The 17,770-nt window shown below is 51.4% G+C and overlaps 8 protein-coding genes across 8 annotated transcripts; 3 read left to right on the forward strand and 5 right to left on the reverse strand.

Moving 5' to 3' along the window:
• The first annotated feature begins 139 nt into the window (after positions 1-139).
• Positions 140-2,327, forward strand: VE01_05378 (uncharacterized protein). The gene is made up of 4 exons (XM_018274842.2): positions 140-286; positions 332-1,014; positions 1,066-1,741; positions 1,803-2,327. Exons 2-4 carry the CDS (start codon positions 589-591, stop codon positions 2,222-2,224), a joined length of 1,524 nt encoding a protein of 507 aa, XP_018130238.2. The 5' UTR covers positions 140-286; positions 332-588; the 3' UTR covers positions 2,225-2,327.
• Positions 2,328-3,026: 699 nt separating this feature from the next.
• On the forward strand, positions 3,027-3,967 carry VE01_05379 (uncharacterized protein). The gene is made up of 3 exons (XM_018274843.2): positions 3,027-3,239; positions 3,297-3,515; positions 3,583-3,967. Exons 2-3 carry the CDS (start codon positions 3,366-3,368, stop codon positions 3,805-3,807), a joined length of 375 nt encoding a protein of 124 aa, XP_018130239.1. The 5' UTR covers positions 3,027-3,239; positions 3,297-3,365; the 3' UTR covers positions 3,808-3,967.
• A 71-nt stretch (positions 3,968-4,038) lies between these two features.
• VE01_05380 (uncharacterized protein) lies at positions 4,039-5,763 on the reverse strand. The gene has a single exon (XM_018274844.2). It carries the CDS (start codon positions 5,671-5,673, stop codon positions 4,111-4,113), a length of 1,563 nt encoding a protein of 520 aa, XP_018130333.2. The 5' UTR covers positions 5,674-5,763; the 3' UTR covers positions 4,039-4,110.
• A 112-nt stretch (positions 5,764-5,875) lies between these two features.
• VE01_05381 (uncharacterized protein) lies at positions 5,876-10,265 on the reverse strand. The gene is made up of 3 exons (XM_018274845.2): positions 9,616-10,265; positions 6,632-9,563; positions 5,876-6,577 (listed from the first exon to the last, which is right to left on the reverse strand). Exons 1-3 carry the CDS (start codon positions 9,848-9,850, stop codon positions 6,145-6,147), a joined length of 3,600 nt encoding a protein of 1,199 aa, XP_018130332.1. The 5' UTR covers positions 9,851-10,265; the 3' UTR covers positions 5,876-6,144.
• MCM5 (minichromosome maintenance protein 5) lies at positions 10,202-12,869 on the forward strand. Its single transcript, XM_018274846.2, has 3 exons — positions 10,202-10,521; positions 10,572-10,698; positions 10,752-12,869. The coding sequence occupies exons 1-3, from the start codon at positions 10,382-10,384 to the stop codon at positions 12,645-12,647; spliced, it is 2,163 nt and encodes a 720-aa protein (XP_018130335.1). The 5' UTR covers positions 10,202-10,381; the 3' UTR covers positions 12,648-12,869.
• A 585-nt stretch (positions 12,870-13,454) lies between these two features.
• On the reverse strand, positions 13,455-13,852 carry VE01_05383 (uncharacterized protein; the record flags this gene model as incomplete). Its single annotated transcript, XM_018274847.2, has 2 exons — positions 13,524-13,852; positions 13,455-13,462 (listed from the first exon to the last, which is right to left on the reverse strand). Exons 1-2 carry the CDS (start codon positions 13,786-13,788, stop codon positions 13,455-13,457), a joined length of 273 nt encoding a protein of 90 aa, XP_018130334.1. The 5' UTR covers positions 13,789-13,852.
• Positions 13,853-14,081: 229 nt separating this feature from the next.
• On the reverse strand, positions 14,082-15,627 carry VE01_05384 (uncharacterized protein). The gene is made up of 3 exons (XM_018274848.2): positions 15,358-15,627; positions 14,468-15,286; positions 14,082-14,412 (listed from the first exon to the last, which is right to left on the reverse strand). The coding sequence occupies exons 1-2, from the start codon at positions 15,560-15,562 to the stop codon at positions 14,535-14,537; spliced, it is 957 nt and encodes a 318-aa protein (XP_018130337.1). The 5' UTR covers positions 15,563-15,627; the 3' UTR covers positions 14,082-14,412; positions 14,468-14,534.
• A 1,066-nt stretch (positions 15,628-16,693) lies between these two features.
• VE01_05385 (uncharacterized protein) lies at positions 16,694-17,582 on the reverse strand (the record flags this gene model as incomplete). The annotated part of the gene is made up of 1 exon (XM_018274849.2): positions 16,694-17,582. Exon 1 carries the CDS (start codon positions 17,300-17,302, stop codon positions 16,694-16,696), a length of 609 nt encoding a protein of 202 aa, XP_018130336.1. The 5' UTR covers positions 17,303-17,582.
• Between the last annotated feature and the right edge of the window lie 188 nt (positions 17,583-17,770).

A 17,770-nucleotide genomic window follows, 5' to 3' on the forward strand; every position in this document is an offset into this window, starting at 1 on the left:
ATACCAAGCCAGTCGTGACCAATGGGATGAGCCTGGGAAAACGCCCGAATCCAGGCCTTTTCTTGGCAAATTCCAGATCATCCCCAGAATCTCCACCATCTATTCCTCTGCCTCCTCTATTAAATTCTTCCTTACGCAAGAAACCTATGTGCATCTTATCGTTGATGAAGCAGCGTTTCAGTAAGGTACAAGCTAGGAATTAATTGCAATTAGGTCAGCTTCAGTGGAGACTATATCATAGTGCGGGACAAACAGGTTTAGCGCCCAGTTCCCCGCGCCGATCGAAGTAAATCCTCACTCGCAGCTCTAGTGCTCTACCTAACTGGACCAGGCTAAAAGGGCACGTCGGCGCCGCCTCATAACCGTTCCGTTTTCCACATGTCCGGCTTTGCTGACCTACCTCGGCACGAACCCGTAAAAAAGCAGTAAGGACGGAATGCAGCTGAATGCCAGATGCTCGTCATTTTCATACCCTTGCCAAAATGACAACTTTCCTTTATAAAGTTCGCGGCTGCCTGTCAAAAGTTACACTGCCTACGACGACGTGGTGCAGCCATACTTATTGAACATCACGATTTGAAAGTTAGCATGATGGTCGACTCTTCTTTTGTGAAGATTGCAGCAGCATGTTTGGCTGTGTTTGTGTTCGTCCACCATGTCATCTCCTTGATACAAAGGCGCCGGTTTGCCAAAGCGCGGGGTTGCAAACCACCAACCATGCTCCCACAAACGGAACGCATTATTGGCTATAAAGTCTTCACGACGATGGCAGCTGATATGAAAGCCCGGACGATGCTCCCAACTTCGCTACAGCTTCATAGAGAGCTAGGCAACACCTTTTCTTTAGTTCTTCTCAGCCAGCCGGCAATAGTCACTATTGAGCCCGAAAATCTTAAGGCGGTTCTTGCCACGCAGTTCCATGACTTTGGTATTGGTAAGAGGCATAGAGGAATGGGGGCATTGTTAGGCCATGGCATTTTCACCTCTGATGGCGCGCATTGGGAACGTTCACGCGTATGGACCTCTTTGTTATAAAGACTATTTTCTTCAGCTGACGTCTTGGAGGCACTTGTCCGCCCCAGCTTTGCTAGGGTCCATGTAGCTGACCTTGAAACCTTTGAATCCCACATTCAACATTTGATAGCCAAAATCCCTAGAGACGGATCCACCATCGACTTGCAGCCGCTGTTTTACCAGCTTACCCTCGATAGCGCCACCGAGTTTCTCCTGGGCGAGTCTGTCGATGTTCTTCGCAGCCCTACTGGTTCCGAGCAGCAGCTCTTTGGTGAGGCCTTCGACTTTGCCCAAACGGAGTTGAATCTTCGTCTAAGACTCGGCCCTTTCGTCTGGTTCTACCGCAACAGAAAATTCGATACTGCTTGTATCCGTGTGCACAACTTCATTGACAAATTTGTTGCGAAGGCGCTTGAGTTCCGGCGAGAGAGTCAAGCGAGCGGGAAAACAAATAATGAGGATGAGAAGCAGAAAGGAAAGTATATCTTCATGAACGAGCTCGCTCTAGCTACAGATGATCCCATTCAGATCCGTTCTGAGATTCTCAATATCCTGCTTGCTGGTAGAGATACCACTGCCGGTCTACTCAGCAATACTTTCCACGTCCTTGCTCGTCGCCCAGACGTCTGGGCCAAGCTGAAGCATGAGGTTGATCAGCTAGAAGGGAAGAGACCAGACTATGAAACCTTGCGTAGTATGAGATATCTGAAACATGTCCTGAATGAATGTAAGCTGCCGTACCAAACAACACCGAGTCAGCCTAAGATATAACCTAACCTTTCTCTCAGCTCTTCGTTTATATCCCTCAGTACCTCAGAATATCCGCTTTGCCAACAAAGACACAACCCTACCAGTGGGCGGTGGACCTGATGGGACTGCCCCAATATTCGTGGCTAAGGGCCAGATTATATCCTACAATATATATTCCATGCATCGGCGGAAGGACATATACGGAGAAGATGCAGATGAGTACAAGCCCGAGCGTTGGGAGAACCTACGGGTGGGCTGGGGCTATCTACCATTCAACGGCGGGCCTAGAATCTGTGTCGGTCAGCAATTTGCCTTGACGGAAGCAGGATATACGTTGGTGAGGTTGGTGCAAGAATTTGAGAGAGTTGAGAACAGGGATCCGGAGCCATGGCTGGAGAACTTGCATCTCACATTGGGTTCGGGCAACGGAGTTCATACTTCGTTGTTCCCTCGATCATAAGAGCTATTTACTATTCTAGCCGGTAGATGTAAGATTCTGGATATTAGTTTGATGCAGGAGATTGATTAGGGTTAAATTAATCGTACGTCGAATTCAAATGTGCCACAACGCACCTGCTGCAAGCAGTTACGCAATAGATTCGGCTTCTATAGATCTCGCCTGGTGAGATAAGCCGCAGCTATGTTAGTTTAGCACTAAAGCTTGGCTGTCTTGGCTTAATTACCATATTAAGGGTGCCTTGCTCTTATTTCCATGCAATTCGGCAGTTGTGAGCCATTACTCCCAAGACTCGAAGTGCAAAGGTGCTACATCAAAGCTATACGAGGCTGAGTTAAGGGTTGAACATAACAGCGTGACTGCATTTACGAGCTCACGTAATCTGGGGAAGGTGGACAACGAATCAATATAAACGGTCGTCAGTCCGTGCCGTGTAGATTAGCTACCCCATAAGCGCTTAAGCATAACACCCCGAGTAGATCTGGCCGTTTTAGGTCCCATTCTGTGCGACTGCCGATCGGATCCTGATTCCTGTGAAGCCACACCCGCGCCATGCTCTGCGCCAGCGATGTCAAGCTAAATTAGCGTCACGATGTCGGGAGGGGCTTTGTTGAGGCTGAGGTAAAGCGTTGTGGGCTAAGATAGTGGGATTTTAAGCTGGGTGATTAAGTGGCTAGAGTGTGAGCGAGAGAGGTGTGCGGTGTTTGGACGGGAGGGGAAAAGGTTATTTTTGGCCTGTTAATATTTAGGAATGGTTCTAAGTGGAGTGCACGTGTGCTAATTTTGGTTCTAAGACAGCAATGACCTTGGTTGCTTGTTCTGTTTAGCCCCCAGATGCCGAGGGTGATGTGAGACATCTCGTTTTCGTTGAGACTTGGACTTGGGCTTTGAGATTTTTGGCAAATCCTCCTCGTATAGAGAACTGTCAGACTTACACAAAGCAAAGACTAATAGGGCAGGTAGTAGCTATGAGGCATATTTGCAGATGTCGGTAAGAGGAGGCCAGTCGGCGAGAAAAGTATAAAACTCCCAAGCATTCCTCTTTTCTTATTTCTTACCATTAGATTTGCATCAGCTTTTCCAATACAATCTAGAACATCAATCACTTATCTACTCAAATTCGCCTTAACAAGCAACCGCAACAATGCAATTCACCAGCATCCTCTTCCTCGCTATCCAGGCTACTGGCGTCCTCTCAGCTTCCTACGCCGGCAACACAGGCGTCGCTCCCGACCTCTCCAACTCCTCCATGCCACCCCCAGGCACGGCATGGGCTCGCTCATCTGATAAATTCGTACGTGAAATCCGGATTTCCTTAGACGTATGTAACTAGGCAAATTACTAACTCCCCCATCTCCCAGAATCCCCTCACCGCCCGCGGTTGCGTCTCTACCGCTCCGTTCGGATGCGATCTCGGCAAAGGCCGCTGCTGGAAAGTCTGCGGTGATGGCGGACAGTGGTGCTGGACTGCTGGCGGTGATGGATCTGGAGACTGGAACACTTGCTCTGACTGGGGACAGTGCAACCAGCAGCAGTCATGTGGGAAGAATTGCCACAACGCTGCGGAGTGTGGATGCAGTTGCTAGATTATTCAAGAAAGGGGGTTGGTGGGCAGGATGCGTGGTTGGTGCTTGGGGATTATGGCTGAGCAGGTTGTCACTCCTTGTTATTTCAGGCTGATACGGAGAGGATTTGGTTGTTGCTCTTCACTCTCATTACGCTGCATACTCAAATACAAATACTAAGGGCTTCACTTTTAATTTCCTACTCGTTAGTGAGCAACGCCGAGATCTAATGTCACTGTGCAACATGTTATTAAAAATTAACCCACGTTTTGGACGGTCACTGTGGCCGCCCATGTGTAACACCTTTCATATTGCTCTTTCACATCAAGGAAATGGTAGAGGAGCAGATGGCACACAAGTTACATCTAAGCCCGGCGTCCCACCCGGAATCGCAGTATACAAGAACGGACCCATCAAGTTCTCCTCCCACGACACATGCACGCCAACATCAGCAAAGGCAGGTTCCACCGTCTTCATGTGCTCGATCTCCTCCACTCTCCCCGGTGGTATCGGACTCACGAGACCAATCGTTACGCTCCGAAGCTTGGGAAAGCTTCCTGGTGCCACCGACGCGAGGTGCATCAAATCTTCATACATGCTCTTGTACACATACGTGAAATGCACCATTTGAATCGAAGGTGGCAGCAGCGTCTCCAGTCGTTCTGTGCCTGTAGAAGTGTCGGACTTGCGGTAGAGTAATGCCTGGTCAATAACGAGTTCCTCGAGCTGGGTGAGCTCCCGCAACGATGTGACAAGTGGAATAGTTTCATAGTCCTCGTCATCTAACACGCTCTCGTAACCGGTTGGAACAGGGTTCGGTAAAAATCCAAAACAGAGCTTCTTGAGCCTCTTATCCGTTTGAGAGAATGTGCGTACAATGTCGGGACAATCATACCAGAAGTGGATATAGTACACAAGGTCTTCCAGTTCTACACAGCGCTCTATCAACTTCTCAAAACCTTCGCTTGGAAGCTCATCCAGCACTAGCTTCCGCAGCTTGCTTACAGCTAGGTCTTCTGACCACGGATCCCCGTCGTTGTAATCAAACGACAATAAAAGCGTACTTGCTATTGCGTTACCACGGCAGTCTAGCGCATATAACGTCTGTAGATTTGGCGCAGCAGTGAGGAAGGGGTGGATCTGGAACAAATAGTAATCAGACCGCTGGGCACCACGGAGTGCAAGCGTCTTAAGCGCCGGCAGTGCCATTTTATTATCCGCATACCAAGACCAATCCAACTCATCGAGGTATTCGCACATATACATTAGCGTCTCCGTGCGCGGCGTCAGCGCGATGGCAACGCCCATAAGCCACTTGTGGAACTCGAGGCGATTCTCATTGAAACGCCCAGGCTGGGCTTCATCAGTCCAAACTTCGAGATATTTACCGGTCCAGCCGTCCCAGCTCCAGCCAGTTGGGAGCTCGAAACCAAGCGCGCTTCCAGCATCGCCGAGAATTTTCATTAGCTCAGGCGTGCAGACGTCTTGCACGCCTGAGCTCTTGAGTTGCAGAGATTCCACGCAGGCTGCTAGATCGGGGCGGGTAATCAGGCTGCGGATGAAGACAGCGAGCTTGTCATCTTCTAAGTCCCAGGACTCCCTGTTCCACGAGTCATAGTGATCGGAAAATTCGGTATCGACCGACCGAGCGAGATTACCGCATGCGTAGTAGTGAAAGAGGATGGGTTGTGCTATGGCGCATAATGTCTTTGACGAGCGGCACATGCGCGCCAGCGTAACCTTTTCGGTGCGGGCCTCCGTGGTATTTGAGTTGGGGAATACTCCTGGATTCTGGCAGTGAGAGCATAGGTAGGAACATATTTGGGCGATTATTTCGTTTGGCACTGAGTAAGATACCATATTCGGAGTGTGTGGCGGAACGGACATGGGGAAGAGGCAGTTGGCTCTCGTTAAAAGAGGTTAATAGTAAAAGACTTGTTTTTAAAGCTAGAAGCTTTGCTAATGCCTATTATTATATATCTATGTAGGTGATGACTCACTTAGAAGGCAGACGCTCAGAGGAGCTGATGGGCGGATACGCGCTGTTGCTATCCGGCGGTTAAAGTCCAAAGGTTAAATAAAGATTAAAAGTGCAGGGTGCAGATGTGCTCTTTGTAGGAAGTGGCGAAGAAGGGGGTGTTTGGTAGTATATCTGCACACGGATCAATATATCATGTTCAGCCCAAGACAAATAAGACGCAACATAATGAAGGACAATCATCCCTGGTTCAATCCCTCATCTATATTTCCAGCTACTCCATCACAAACAACTACCTCGCTCGTATCATCGGTGGTATCTACAAGTACACAAAAATCCTCGTCTCATCCTCATTCACACCAGCATATTCATAGACCATCTCACTTCTTCTCCGCCGCCTTCTCCTCCACCTCCTTCTCATCTTTCGTCCCCTCCTCGGCCTCCACCTCTACTTCCGCAGCTTCCTCACTGTCCACACCAGGACTCTCTATAATGAGGGTCTCACTCTCTACCACCCCGTTCGCCACAGCTATATCCCCATTCACCACCTCACTTACAACTTCGTCAGGTGAAATCGGTAGAGGTGGGTTAGGTGGGGAGCCACTGATTTCCACTACTGGTGTGGGTGGTAAAGGCGGTTCGGGGCTCGTTGTGGCCGCAACCTCGGTGGTCGCATGGGTTGTAGCGACGACAGGCACTTCAGCAACAGGAAGTGTCCTATTCGTCGCGGTAGTGAGAATAGAATCACCCAAATCGCCAGCGCCATCAAGCTTGCTGATTTTAGCAGCAAAGTGCTGAGCATCACGAAGCATTCTGGATGACTGTTAGTGAAGTTCACACAGAATAGAAGCATCAGGGCAAACGAACCTCTCCTTCCCCCTCTCCGTCGTCACCGGAGCCTCCCGGAACGCCTTCCCCAGCTGCTCCATATAACTTCCAAACACCGGCTCCATAATCCCCAACACCGTCTCCTCAGGCATATGCTTACTCAGCACGCGATGCAACGTCCCGGTCTCCTTGGTAAGCGTATCCATGTACGCGCTCACCGCCTTGTCACCTGCGGAATCATCATCCCACACGATCGCCCGCATGGCGCGGAGATGCAGCGTCGCGCGCCCGGCCATAATCTCAACCAGCTTCTCCGAGATACTCGCCTGGTGCTCCTGCAGCGCGCGTCGGACCTTGTCGAAATCGCCCATTAGCCCTGCGGCCGACGCTCCCGCGCCGAGGTGTCGCCGGACGAACTCACGCAGGTGCGGAATCAGTGTGGCGACGAAGCCGAGAGCGCGCGAGGCGAGCGCGAGATGTTTGGTTGTGATATTTTTGAGGCCGACGATCTTGGTGGCGCCGGCGCCGAGGATGAGTTGTGTGCAGCGGCTGTTGAAGAGTTGGATGTAGGCCAGGAGGAGGGGGGAGACATCGGAGGTGAGAGAGGGGATGCCGGTGATGAGTTCGAGGTAAGGGGAGAGGCCGCGGAGGCAGATGATAGCAGACGAAGGGAGGAGGAAGGTCTCTGCCTCGATGGTTGCGGGACGGATTTTCTCGCGCGCTGAGGCGGTTTGGGAGGGGTCGGCGGGGGTGGGAGCGCCGTTGGGGAGGGTGGAGTCGTTGGATTCATCGTAGGGGAGCCAGACTTTACTGCCGATGCTCCAAGCGGCGGGGTCACGGTCGCTGCCTTCGAGGATGCGTTCTAGGTAGACGCCGTCGCTCTCGGTGAAGTCTTTCGCGGCCCAGAGGTCAGCATCCATGCCTTGTGCTAGGGCTTGCTGCTGGGAGTTGCTGAGGAGTTGGATGAAGTCTTTGATCTGGTTATTCACGACGTTCTTCAGGACCGTTCCGCTCCTGCCTGACACAGCTTCGCATTCGTTGGCAAAAAGGAGGTTGAGTGTGAAGTATCGCAGGAATCTTGTCGGTTGTTGGCGGACACTTTGCTCCGTGCGGACTCTGAGTACTTTGACGATCTGGTTCTGTGCAATGTCCACGGCTTGGCCAAGAAGATTTGACATGTCAAGAGCTTGGTGTAATTCCTCCTGTATATGCCTCCTTTCCTCGGTTGCCTTGCCACCGCTAACACGGTCTTCAATCGACCCAAGATTTGGTGTCCTAGGGGGTGACCTGGGGCCACCCATGGAAGGTGACCCTGGCGGAGGCGAACCCGGTGATGACCCATCCAATGTACTCGTTACATCAAGTAAGACCTTCACCTGAGTGCCCACTCTCCTCAGGGTTTCTCCGACACCAATATAAATCTTCACCAGAGTCTCTTCAGCTGACTCAGGATCTAAATTCCGTAAATTGCGCGCCAGGATAGCAGATCTGTCTTGTTGACTGCGTGGTTTGTTTCCTCCCACAGTAGACATTGACATCACGGAATCCGTATCATCGTCATTGGAGCTAGGTAGTGGCCGTTTGATAATCGATTTTATCTCGTGCAAGACGGCATCTCGATATGCTGTCGTAGCCGAAGACGTGTGGTTGGCTCGATATAGACCATTGATATTTGATAGTAGATCGGCTCTGAACTCATTGTTCGTCGTCAGGTACGAAGGAAACGCGGACTTTTCACGATTATGTCCGCCCCGTGTGCGTTGTGAAGCATTGCTCCACCGTTGTAGGGTGTCATTGACTGGCGTGGATTCGATGTGTTGTCTGATGTCGCCAAGCATTGATTTGATAAACCTCGATTCAAATGTCTTACCAATTCGGAACCGCAGAACAGTGAGGTCATTGTCGACCCCTTGTAGAGCCGTCGCCCCTGAAAGGTCGCGCAGTTGGTCTTGCTCGGGGACATCCAGCACTTTGGCATCTCCATTCAACTGCTCACCATGGATAAGCCTCTCAAGAGCATCTATCGCGTCAAGTGCTCGTTCCACCTCTTCACTTTCAACATATGATTCGCAAAGGCCTAGACCAGCCACGACGGACTTTAGTTGCTGAACAGCATCCGCCAGCTGCTTGAGATTCTCCCGTCGGCGTCTCTGCTTGACAATTTCCATGCCTCCCAATGCCATCTCCTTGTCAAGTTCGTCCAACTCGTCACGCAGCTGCTTTATTCTGGCCACAGAGTCTGCGGCTTCGGAGTGTAGCTCACGCAAGGATCCTAGAGCAGCAAAAAATGAATAGGATGCAGTCGAGATTGCGGAAATTAAGTGCACCTCAATTGTGTCCATATACCACGACAGTTTCTCTTGTAATATTGCGTTTGTCGCCAGAGCCTTCCTGGGGCCGGCTACATTTCCGTTTGACTGTTTCCGTTCCTCTGGCGCCCCTGGGACAGGCCGAACGACTTCCGACCGTTCGCTGACAACGTCAAATATGCGGGGATTCTCGAGTCGAAAGTCATCGTCGAAATAAACGGTAGGTATTGTCGCAAGGGGCGCAGGACCTTGTGCGGCTCGTTTCCCAGGTCCAGCACTTGAACGTCTCCTGGGTGACTGGGAATCATTGGGTGCCAACGAAGACAACGATGCCAAGGACGACTTCCTTGATATATCTGGCCTTCCGTTATCGTTTGACTCCAGTAGATCCGCAAACTCGTCGCTCTTATTACTCCCTCGTCGTATTATCCGCAATCCCTCCTCGTCCTCGCTATCTTTCGCCCGCTGTAGAGAGTTCGACAGTGCGCTAATCTGCGCCAGATACGGCTTGAATACCGCCGGGTCAATATGGGGAATATTTGTGAGCGTTACTGGCGGGATATCTCGAGCGGTGGGTGGTTTATGCGCACTGGACGCTGGAGCTGAAGTATGAGCGATTAGGCCTGTTCTCACAATTGGCGGCTGTAGGAGTGTCGATATAGCTAAAGAATTGTTAGTTACTGCGACAAGCTCGTCGCACAACGGGCAGCCTACCATTCTGTCCTGCTTCTCTCACTGTTTCCGACCACGGTCCCGACGAGCTGTCCAGGGCCCCTCCTATTGACGTTACGGAGCTCGCCGTCGACAGGCGCCGGGAGTTGTAGCGGGTGGTAGAGCTGTTTCGAGAGGGAGGATCGTATCGCGGGAACGCATATTCGCTCTGGCTCTGCCCATGAGATGGCGGGGACGTTGAACTCCCGGGGGACTTTCGAGGGTTTGAGGCGGACATGGCGTTGAGCTTGAGGCCACGGAGGCCGCGCAAGAGCTGCTACTCTCCGGTATTGTTGACATCCAGCGATCCGTCACCGAGGCGTCATACCTAGCAATTGGATATTGAAGAATTAAGAATTGTGCACTTCGAATATAGGCGTAGAGTGCGACATGAAGTTGTATAAGCTGTACAATGGGGCTCTATTATATTTCCTGGTATGGACTTTGTCCCTTTGTCTTGCTCGATTGATGCTCCCGGGTCACCGTAGCGGATTTTGGTTGATCCTAGCCACACAGCCTCATCTGAAGAAACACCCCGGACGGGACGCACAGATAGGAATTGACAAGTCACTCCTGCAGCCACTTTACGCGAGAAATCGCGTCGCGTCAAGACTCTAAATCCTCCCTTTCAAAGACGCGTTCCCCCCCTTGTGCTATCCCCGCCATCTCCTCCAACATCAACGCTTAAACGCTTCAACTTTACGACCATTGCGCCAGGGACAACGAGGACTATACTATCGACTTCATACTTTCATAAGAGTCCCGCAATATGGATCGCCAATCGGTATATACCACGAGCGTGTACCAGCCCAACTATGGCGAAGAAGACGGTGAAGTGCGTGCGCAGATCCTGTTGAAGCTGCAAAGTTTCATTTTGGAATTCCAACTGGGCACTGCATTCATTTACAGGTAGGAGAGCTCACAAAGATAACTCATCTTCGTGTTCTAACCTTGCGCAGAGACCAACTTCGTGCAAATGTGATGAAGAAACAATACTTCTGCGACGTGGATATCGGCCATTTGATCTCATTCAACGAAGAGCTCGCACACAAGCTAGTCACCGAGCCCGGAGAGATTATTCCTCTGGTATTACTCCCTCCTTGCCCCGCCTAGTGTTTGCAATACTGACTGGCTCCCAGTTTGAAGCTGCCCTCAAAAACTGCACACACCGGAGTATATACGCAGCCCAAAAGGAGATTGATCTTCCCGAACACCAGCTTCTCATTCACTCTAACGCCGCGGAGCTCTCGATCCGTGATCTTGGCGCCGTAAAAATATCCCAGCTTGTGAGGGTTCCTGGCATTGTCATCAGTGCCTCGGTTCTGTCGTCAAAATCGACAGTGGTCTATGTCCAATGCAAGAATTGCTCGCACACACAAACCATATCAGTTGGAGGTGGATTTTCGGGTGTCACATTGCCTAGGAATTGTGGAAGAAGTCGGGATGGAGTGTCTGACAACTGTCCTATGGACCCATATTTTATCGTTCACGAGAAATGCCAATTCGTTGACCAACAGATCCTCAAGCTCCAGGAAGCTCCTGACCAAGTTCCGGTAGGAGAACTTCCTCGACATGTCCTCATCACAGCCGATCGTTATCTTACCAACCGCGTTGTTCCTGGGTCGAGATGCACAATAACGGGCATCAGTTCTACTTTCCAATCAAAGGCTTCCAAGTCCGCTACAACCACATCAGCTGTAGCAATCAGGACACCTTACTTAAGAGCTGTTGGAGTCGACAGCGATGTTGACCAAACGGCAAAGGGAAACTCTACCCTGACAGAAGAGGAAGAAGCTGAGCTCCTCGAGATGAGCCGCATGCCCGACCTCTACAACGTCTTAGCGGACTGTATTGCACCTTCAATTTACGGAAACAGAGATATTAAGAAGGCGATTGCATGTCTTCTTTTCGGCGGCTCTAAGAAGATTTTGCCAGATGGAATGAAACTTCGTGGCGACATCAACGTTCTGCTTCTGGGAGACCCCGGAACGGCCAAATCGCAACTGTTAAAGTTCGTCGAGAAGGTTGCGCCAGTCGCCATCTACACATCCGGCAAAGGTTCCTCCGCCGCTGGTCTTACAGCATCTGTCCAGCGTGACCACTCAACGCGTGAATTCTACCTCGAAGGCGGAGCCATGGTTCTCGCTGACGGCGGCGTCGTCTGCATCGACGAGTTCGACAAGATGCGTGACGAGGACCGCGTCGCAATCCACGAAGCCATGGAACAGCAAACCATCTCCATCGCCAAAGCCGGCATCACCACGATCCTCAACGCCAGGACCTCCGTGCTAGCAGCCGCCAACCCAATTTTCGGCCGCTACGACGACCTCAAGAGCCCGGGAGAGAACATCGACTTCCAAACCACCATTCTCTCGCGTTTCGACATGATCTTCATCGTGCGCGACGAGCACGAGCGCGGTCGCGACGAACGCATCGCCAAGCACGTTATGGGGATCCACATGGGCGGCCGCGGCGCCGAAGACCAGGTCGAGTCCGTGATCCCTGTCGACAAGATGAAGCGCTACATCAACTACTGCAAGACGCGCTGCGCGCCTCGCCTCAGTCCCGAGGCGGCCGAGAAACTCTCCAGTCACTTCGTGCAGCTCCGCAAGCAGGTCCATGCCAGCGAGATGGAGAGCAACCAGCGCAGCTCCATCCCGATCACGGTCCGTCAGCTGGAGGCTATTATTCGTATCTCGGAGGGCCTGGCAAAGATGACGCTCTCGCCTGTGGCGACGACGGAGCATGTTTCGGAAGCGATTAGGCTGTTCTTGGCGTCGACGATGGATGCGGTTAACCAGGGGAAGAGTCAGGGCTCGAAGGAGCTGAATGAGGAGGTGCTGAAGCTGGATGTTGAGCTCAAGAGACGTCTGCCTCTTGGATGGAGTACCAGTTTGGCGTCGCTGAAGAGGGAGTTTGTTGAGAGGAAGGGGTACACGGAGGGGGGGCTGAATAGGGCTCTGTTGGTGCTGCAGAGGAGGGATAAGATACAGTTCCGCAACCAGGGTTCGCAGGTTTTTAGGACTGCGGTTTAAATTTGCGTACGTGTGGGGGTTGTAGAGGATGTGTGATGATAACGTGTGCCATGGATGGTATTGATGGGTTGCGAGGCGATGGATGGTGCATGGGAAGGATAGACGAGGATAAATGGGCTATGATAATGCCAAAGGGGGCTGGGGTAGGAAGGCGTCATGGACGGATATGCTGGTTATATATGGCGTTCACAATCGTTAAGAATAATAAGATGAGATACCAGTTATCCCAATGGCCTAAACACCTCATGTCTCGATTGGAAACTGTCGAACTTTTTAGCACTAATAGCCTCTAGAACTATTCGCCATACTTACAAACTCCTCATACACCCACCCTTCATTCCCAAACTCACCGGAGAAAATGGCGTAGCCAATCGACCATCACCGCCCACCTCCTATCCTCCAGGCGCCCACAAGACTCAGCCCTTCCCATCATCGCCAACTTCGAGTAGCAGCCAAAGTGGGAGTCTCAGCACATATTTAAAAAGCCCAAGCGCAATTCTCAAATATATAACCTCACAGACTGGACATTTCGATGAAATCAAATGTGGCCGCTGCTAAATACAGATTCCTCAGCTATTCATCGAGTATAGTAAACCGCCGAAATGATATCGTAGGCGCTATCATGCTCAGTCTGTCACCGATTATAGATTCTCACCGGCCATGAATTCCTGTCACCGCCCATCCTTCATCAGCGCAACATATGCTGTCACCCTAAATATCCCAGTGAACCACGTTCGAAAAGCATACCCCACATCACCGTCAGATGAGTACATAATAATTGCTGTGTAGGTCTTTCCGAGCCCCATTCTATCTCCCTGGGTATTCCCTGAAAGCGACCTCCACATAGCCCATAACGCTGAGCTTGAATAAAAAAACTAACCTCAGTCCAACTTCCACTCTTAGATTCGAACGCGGCTTTATACGGCACAATCTTGCCATCTATAATAGTAGTTCGTTTGAGCCCATCAATCTTTCCCTCCTCATATAACTTGATAACAGCCCTGATGTTTTTGTGCTGCCGCTCTGGCTGGTAATTGGGGTTGCTTGGGTCGAGGAAGCCTTGGAGTTCTTTGATGCGGGCTTGGACGTCGAAGACGGGGGTGATTGGCATGGAGGGGGAGAATTCGACCTTGTCTGTCATGGTGGTTATGTTTTTACTTTTGTGCTCTTGTTTTGTGAGGCGTGTGGTGTGTTGTGATTTGGTTTTTGTTGTGTTGAGGTTATTTGGTATTGCTTTAAAAATCGCCTGATTATATTGTAATATTTCCAAATTTCAAGATCACCGCTTTATAATCAAGATCAAGGGCATACTAGCAGAGTATTTGTATACAAACACAGCTAGGACTGCCGATGTTGAATATAAACTCCAAACCCCCAAAATAACTCACAAAATCACTCACCAACTTTCTGATCCTCCAGTCTCTGACCTTCCAGGCTTTCCTTTCGCCCGATAAGTATCTCTGGTTCTTCCCACAGCTTCTTACGCAAGTACTGTATGTGCATGAGTGGCAGTGAGCCACGCAGCAGCAGCGGCATGGAGCGGTGACAAGAACGAGTCGGCGGTGAGAATAGGGGTTGAAAATCGTGCATAGTGCTTAGAGTAAAGTTTAAAGAATGTGATTTTCATTTGGGATGTGAGATCAGAGTAGGTAACGTCCAATGCATATTGTTTCTGATTCTTTGTTATCTTTGGAGATTGGTCTGAGCAGGAAGGATTGATTCGGCTTTTGAACCTCACTATCTTTGCCTCAGCCAAGGGATGGGAGTGTTGTTGTCAGCACAGGGGAGTTTGAGCTACCAGAAGTGAGGGGTATACATATCAACTATAATATCAAGTTTAAATCCACACAGATATTATATTCACTACCCCCGCTTCTCTCCACCCCATCACCGCCTCACCGCACCCAACTCCCACCTCCACCACCCCTTAAAATCCTGGGTATGCACCTCAATCCCCAACTCCTTCAACGCCCTCGTACTCAAATGACAGTCAAACGGTCTCTGCACCCCCGTATTCCCCTCATTCCCCTTAACATCCTTCTCCATCTTCTCCAGCCCCAACCCCATTAAATGCGCAAACATCTCACACATCTCATACTTCGTATACAGATCCTCCGCCGAAAACTGCAGTACGCTCGGCAACCCCTCCGCCTCCCCAGCTTCGATCTTAGAAGTGTAGAGCGCGGCGATATCAGCAATCACCCTCCCTACATCCTCGGTGTTGGTTGGGAAACGCTTTGCCCATCCGTCCATTACTACTTTCTCCTTCTGAGCCTTCCACACAGCATCAACCAAACAATTCACCGCGCTATCAGCATGTTTATCCGCCTTCCCATACAGCACCGGCACCCGCAACACCACGCCCTTCCCCTTCCCTCCCGCAGCGGCATAAGCTTCCTCAACCGCCTTCTCGCCCTCAAGCTTCGTAATCCCGTATAAATTCGTCGGCGCGGGCGTGGCGGAGGTCTCGTAGGGAGCCTCGCCGGGGGCGCCGGAGAAAACGTAGTCGGTGCTGATGTAGATGAGGACGACGCCACGCTTGGCGGTTTCCTCGGCGAGAGAGCGGGTCGCGGCTACGTTGATGGCGCGGGCGGCGGCGGGGTCGCGGTCGCAGGAGTCGGGGAAGCGGTTTGCTGCGCCTGGGGGGTGTTAGTGTCAGCTTCCCTCGAGTGTGTAAAGTTCCCGAGGGAGGGGAGGAAGGGCGGCGTACAATGCACAACGACGCTGGGCTTCACATCATCGAGTGATTTGGCTACGGCGGCGGCGTCGCTGAGGTCAACGGCCAGGATGGCGGGGGGATTGGCGCGGGTGAGGCCTGTGCCGGTTACGGACCAGGATTTGCGGTTGAATGCTGTTGTGACGGCGCGGCCGAGGAGGCCAGAGGCGCCTGTTACGAGGGCTGTTTGGGAGGACATGGTGGTGGGTGTTGTGGTGAGGTTGGGAGTTGGGATGAGGTTGAGGTTGAGATGGAGGGGTTATATGGGAAGCGGATGCGGGAGGGATGGGATGATGTCACGGTGCTTGGATTATGCTTGGGGTTTTGTTTACTTTGGAGAGGAATAGTGCATAAAATAAATAAGTCTTAATTCAATATTATGGACGCTTTTGTTGACATTTGTCCAGTGCAAACCGATCTGAGTGAAGCATTGTTTATAGCGTTGTTGCCTTGACGCATTGTGCTTCATATTCGCCTTCATATAGCCCAAGGCACCAGTGTGCCAGTCCATCAGGATATCCTCCAAGAATCCCTACCTCCTCCAGTTCAAAGCCCAGTATCGTATCCAGTATCCATCATCCTGTCCATCATCCGCAGTATATTGCTGTCGACATCCCCATCCATCTTCTTCTTCTCCGCAACCACCCATCAAGAGCAGCACGCGATGAAAAACGCAAAGGTGTTTATTCTCTCTCGAGAAAGTCATGTTCCAAAGATTCCCTCCCAGTCCTAGAACCGAGAGGAGCGGTCATAGTTATAGTTTTCAACTAGCAAAAATGTGATCTCGGACGAATCCTCACTGATACACATAAAGCCCGTGCACTAGGTTAAAGAAGAAAAAAGAAGAAAAGAAGAGGAAAAGGAACTGGGGCGGAGGAAGACTTTATAGTCGCGATGGGCGACGCTAAGCGAGGGGGTTTGCGCGCCGAAAGGGGAATGGCGTGTTGGGCAAACACTGCAAACTTTTACTAGTGCGTGTTTGGTTTGTTTACCCTTGTGGGTGCGTCGTGGTAGCCTCGCAGCCTCACCTTTCAGCCTTGTCGAACGTTGCCTGGCTATACGCAACTCTACTCTTTCAACTGTGAAGGCAGAAGGCAGAAGACAAGATTTCAAGATTATACCCAGAGCAATACTGTGTACGCTCATACTGAGTCACCACACTAACCACCCTTCAAATTGAACATCACGCCACCATAATATTAATATCAGCTGAAAATAAAATTATACATTACCTATCCACCCTCAATTCAAACCCTCAAAATATCATCCATCCCCCTCTCCTCCAACCACCTCCACGCCTTTAAATCCAACCTATCCCTCACCCTCTCCCTCAATCGCCGCTCCCTTTCCCCACCGAAAGCCTCGACGCCAACCTCTTCGCCGCTCCTTTCCACCCCCCAGTCCCCGGCTTCGAACTCGTCCCCGTAGTCGAGCTCGTACTATACGAAGTCGGCTTCTCGCCACTAATATTCCTTCCCATCCCCGTCTGATACCCCCGCGAACCCCTACCCGACGCTCCCTCACCAAGGTGCTGCGAATCGTCATAGCTGCGCGTGCTACTCACGCTGCCCATACTACTCCTCCTCGGTCCGTGGTTAGGATCGCCCGCGCGTCCACCGGGGTTATACGGGTCCTCCATGGCGGAGGCGGAGCGGGGACCGCGTGCGCCGCCGGCGTTGTAGCTCTCGTCGTCGTAGTAGGACGAGCTGCGGTCCTGGCCCCCGGTGGTGCCCATCTCGGGGTTGTCTTGGCTGCCGAAGGTGTGGGATCCACGGTGGGGGGAGGCGGCGGGGCCCATGCCGGTGTTGTCCACGTTGTCGGTGTAGGATTGCGTGCCGCCGTATTGGCCGTAGTTCTGGCCCCAGCCCTGGGCGTTCAGCTGGTCGGGGTTGTCGTAGCCGCCCCCGACGTATCCGCTGGTGTTGTCGTAGGAGGACATTGTGTGTGTGGTTGTGTTGCTGGTTCTCGATTTTGTTGGTATTTGTATTGGGGATTTTGGGAATCAGTATTTTGGGGTTGATGCAGGTCGAATAGGGGTTGCGGGAGGGTGTATATATAGGTATGAGGAGGCCTTCCGGGACTTCCTCGACTTTCTGGTTTCACCTCACATCCTGCACGTGTGAGGTAAGAAAATATGGATAGCCCTTCAAAGATTTAGCGGCTATGATTATTCGAAGCTCACCCGAACAGCTATAGCTTTCGGAGACGGAACTACCGACCACTCAGCGGTTGCAAATGTCAACACCAGGGGCAAATTCGATCTTGATCGAAGACAGGTCAGTTTTTTACCAGGTGCGATATTTGTGGGTAAGCCAGAAAACTTTTGCGCTACGTAGATTGAGGGCGTAGTAACCCGAGTTTGAAGATTTGGGGTCCAATCCGGGGTTTCTCGTGACAATATTCATGA

Source organism: Pseudogymnoascus verrucosus (genome assembly GCF_001662655.1).
Source record: "Pseudogymnoascus verrucosus strain UAMH 10579 unplaced genomic scaffold scaffold_22, whole genome shotgun sequence".
Classification (NCBI taxonomy): Eukaryota; Fungi; Ascomycota; class Leotiomycetes; order Thelebolales; family Thelebolaceae; genus Pseudogymnoascus; species Pseudogymnoascus verrucosus.

Excerpts from the sequence above, each read along its gene's own strand:
- VE01_05378 (XM_018274842.2), top strand. The coding sequence starts at position 589 with ATGATGGTCGACTCTTCTTTTGTGAAGATTGCAGCAGCATGTTTGGCT. Across the intron at positions 1,015-1,065 it reads CGCATTGGGAACGTTCACGC|GCACTTGTCCGCCCCAGCTT; the intron begins GTATGGACCTCT and ends GACGTCTTGGAG. Across the intron at positions 1,742-1,802 it reads GAAACATGTCCTGAATGAAT|CTCTTCGTTTATATCCCTCA; the intron begins GTAAGCTGCCGT and ends CCTTTCTCTCAG.
- VE01_05384 (XM_018274848.2), bottom strand. The coding sequence starts at position 15,562 with ATGTCCTCCCAAACAGCCCTCGTAACAGGCGCCTCTGGCCTCCTCGGC. Across the intron at positions 15,287-15,357 it reads GCCCAGCGTCGTTGTGCATT|GCGCAGCAAACCGCTTCCCC; the intron begins GTACGCCGCCCT and ends AACACCCCCCAG.
- VE01_05381 (XM_018274845.2), bottom strand. The coding sequence starts at position 9,850 with ATGTCCGCCTCAAACCCTCGAAAGTCCCCCGGGAGTTCAACGTCCCCG. Across the intron at positions 9,564-9,615 it reads GAGAGAAGCAGGACAGAATG|CTATATCGACACTCCTACAG; the intron begins GTAGGCTGCCCG and ends ACAATTCTTTAG. Across the intron at positions 6,578-6,631 it reads ACGGAGAGGGGGAAGGAGAG|AATGCTTCGTGATGCTCAGC; the intron begins GTTCGTTTGCCC and ends ACAGTCATCCAG.
- MCM5 (XM_018274846.2), top strand. The coding sequence starts at position 10,382 with ATGGATCGCCAATCGGTATATACCACGAGCGTGTACCAGCCCAACTAT. Across the intron at positions 10,522-10,571 it reads GGCACTGCATTCATTTACAG|AGACCAACTTCGTGCAAATG; the intron begins GTAGGAGAGCTC and ends AACCTTGCGCAG. Across the intron at positions 10,699-10,751 it reads CCGGAGAGATTATTCCTCTG|TTTGAAGCTGCCCTCAAAAA; the intron begins GTATTACTCCCT and ends ACTGGCTCCCAG.
- VE01_05379 (XM_018274843.2), top strand. The coding sequence starts at position 3,366 with ATGCAATTCACCAGCATCCTCTTCCTCGCTATCCAGGCTACTGGCGTC. Across the intron at positions 3,516-3,582 it reads CTCGCTCATCTGATAAATTC|AATCCCCTCACCGCCCGCGG; the intron begins GTACGTGAAATC and ends CCCATCTCCCAG.
- VE01_05380 (XM_018274844.2), bottom strand. The coding sequence starts at position 5,673 with ATGTCCGTTCCGCCACACACTCCGAATATGGTATCTTACTCAGTGCCA.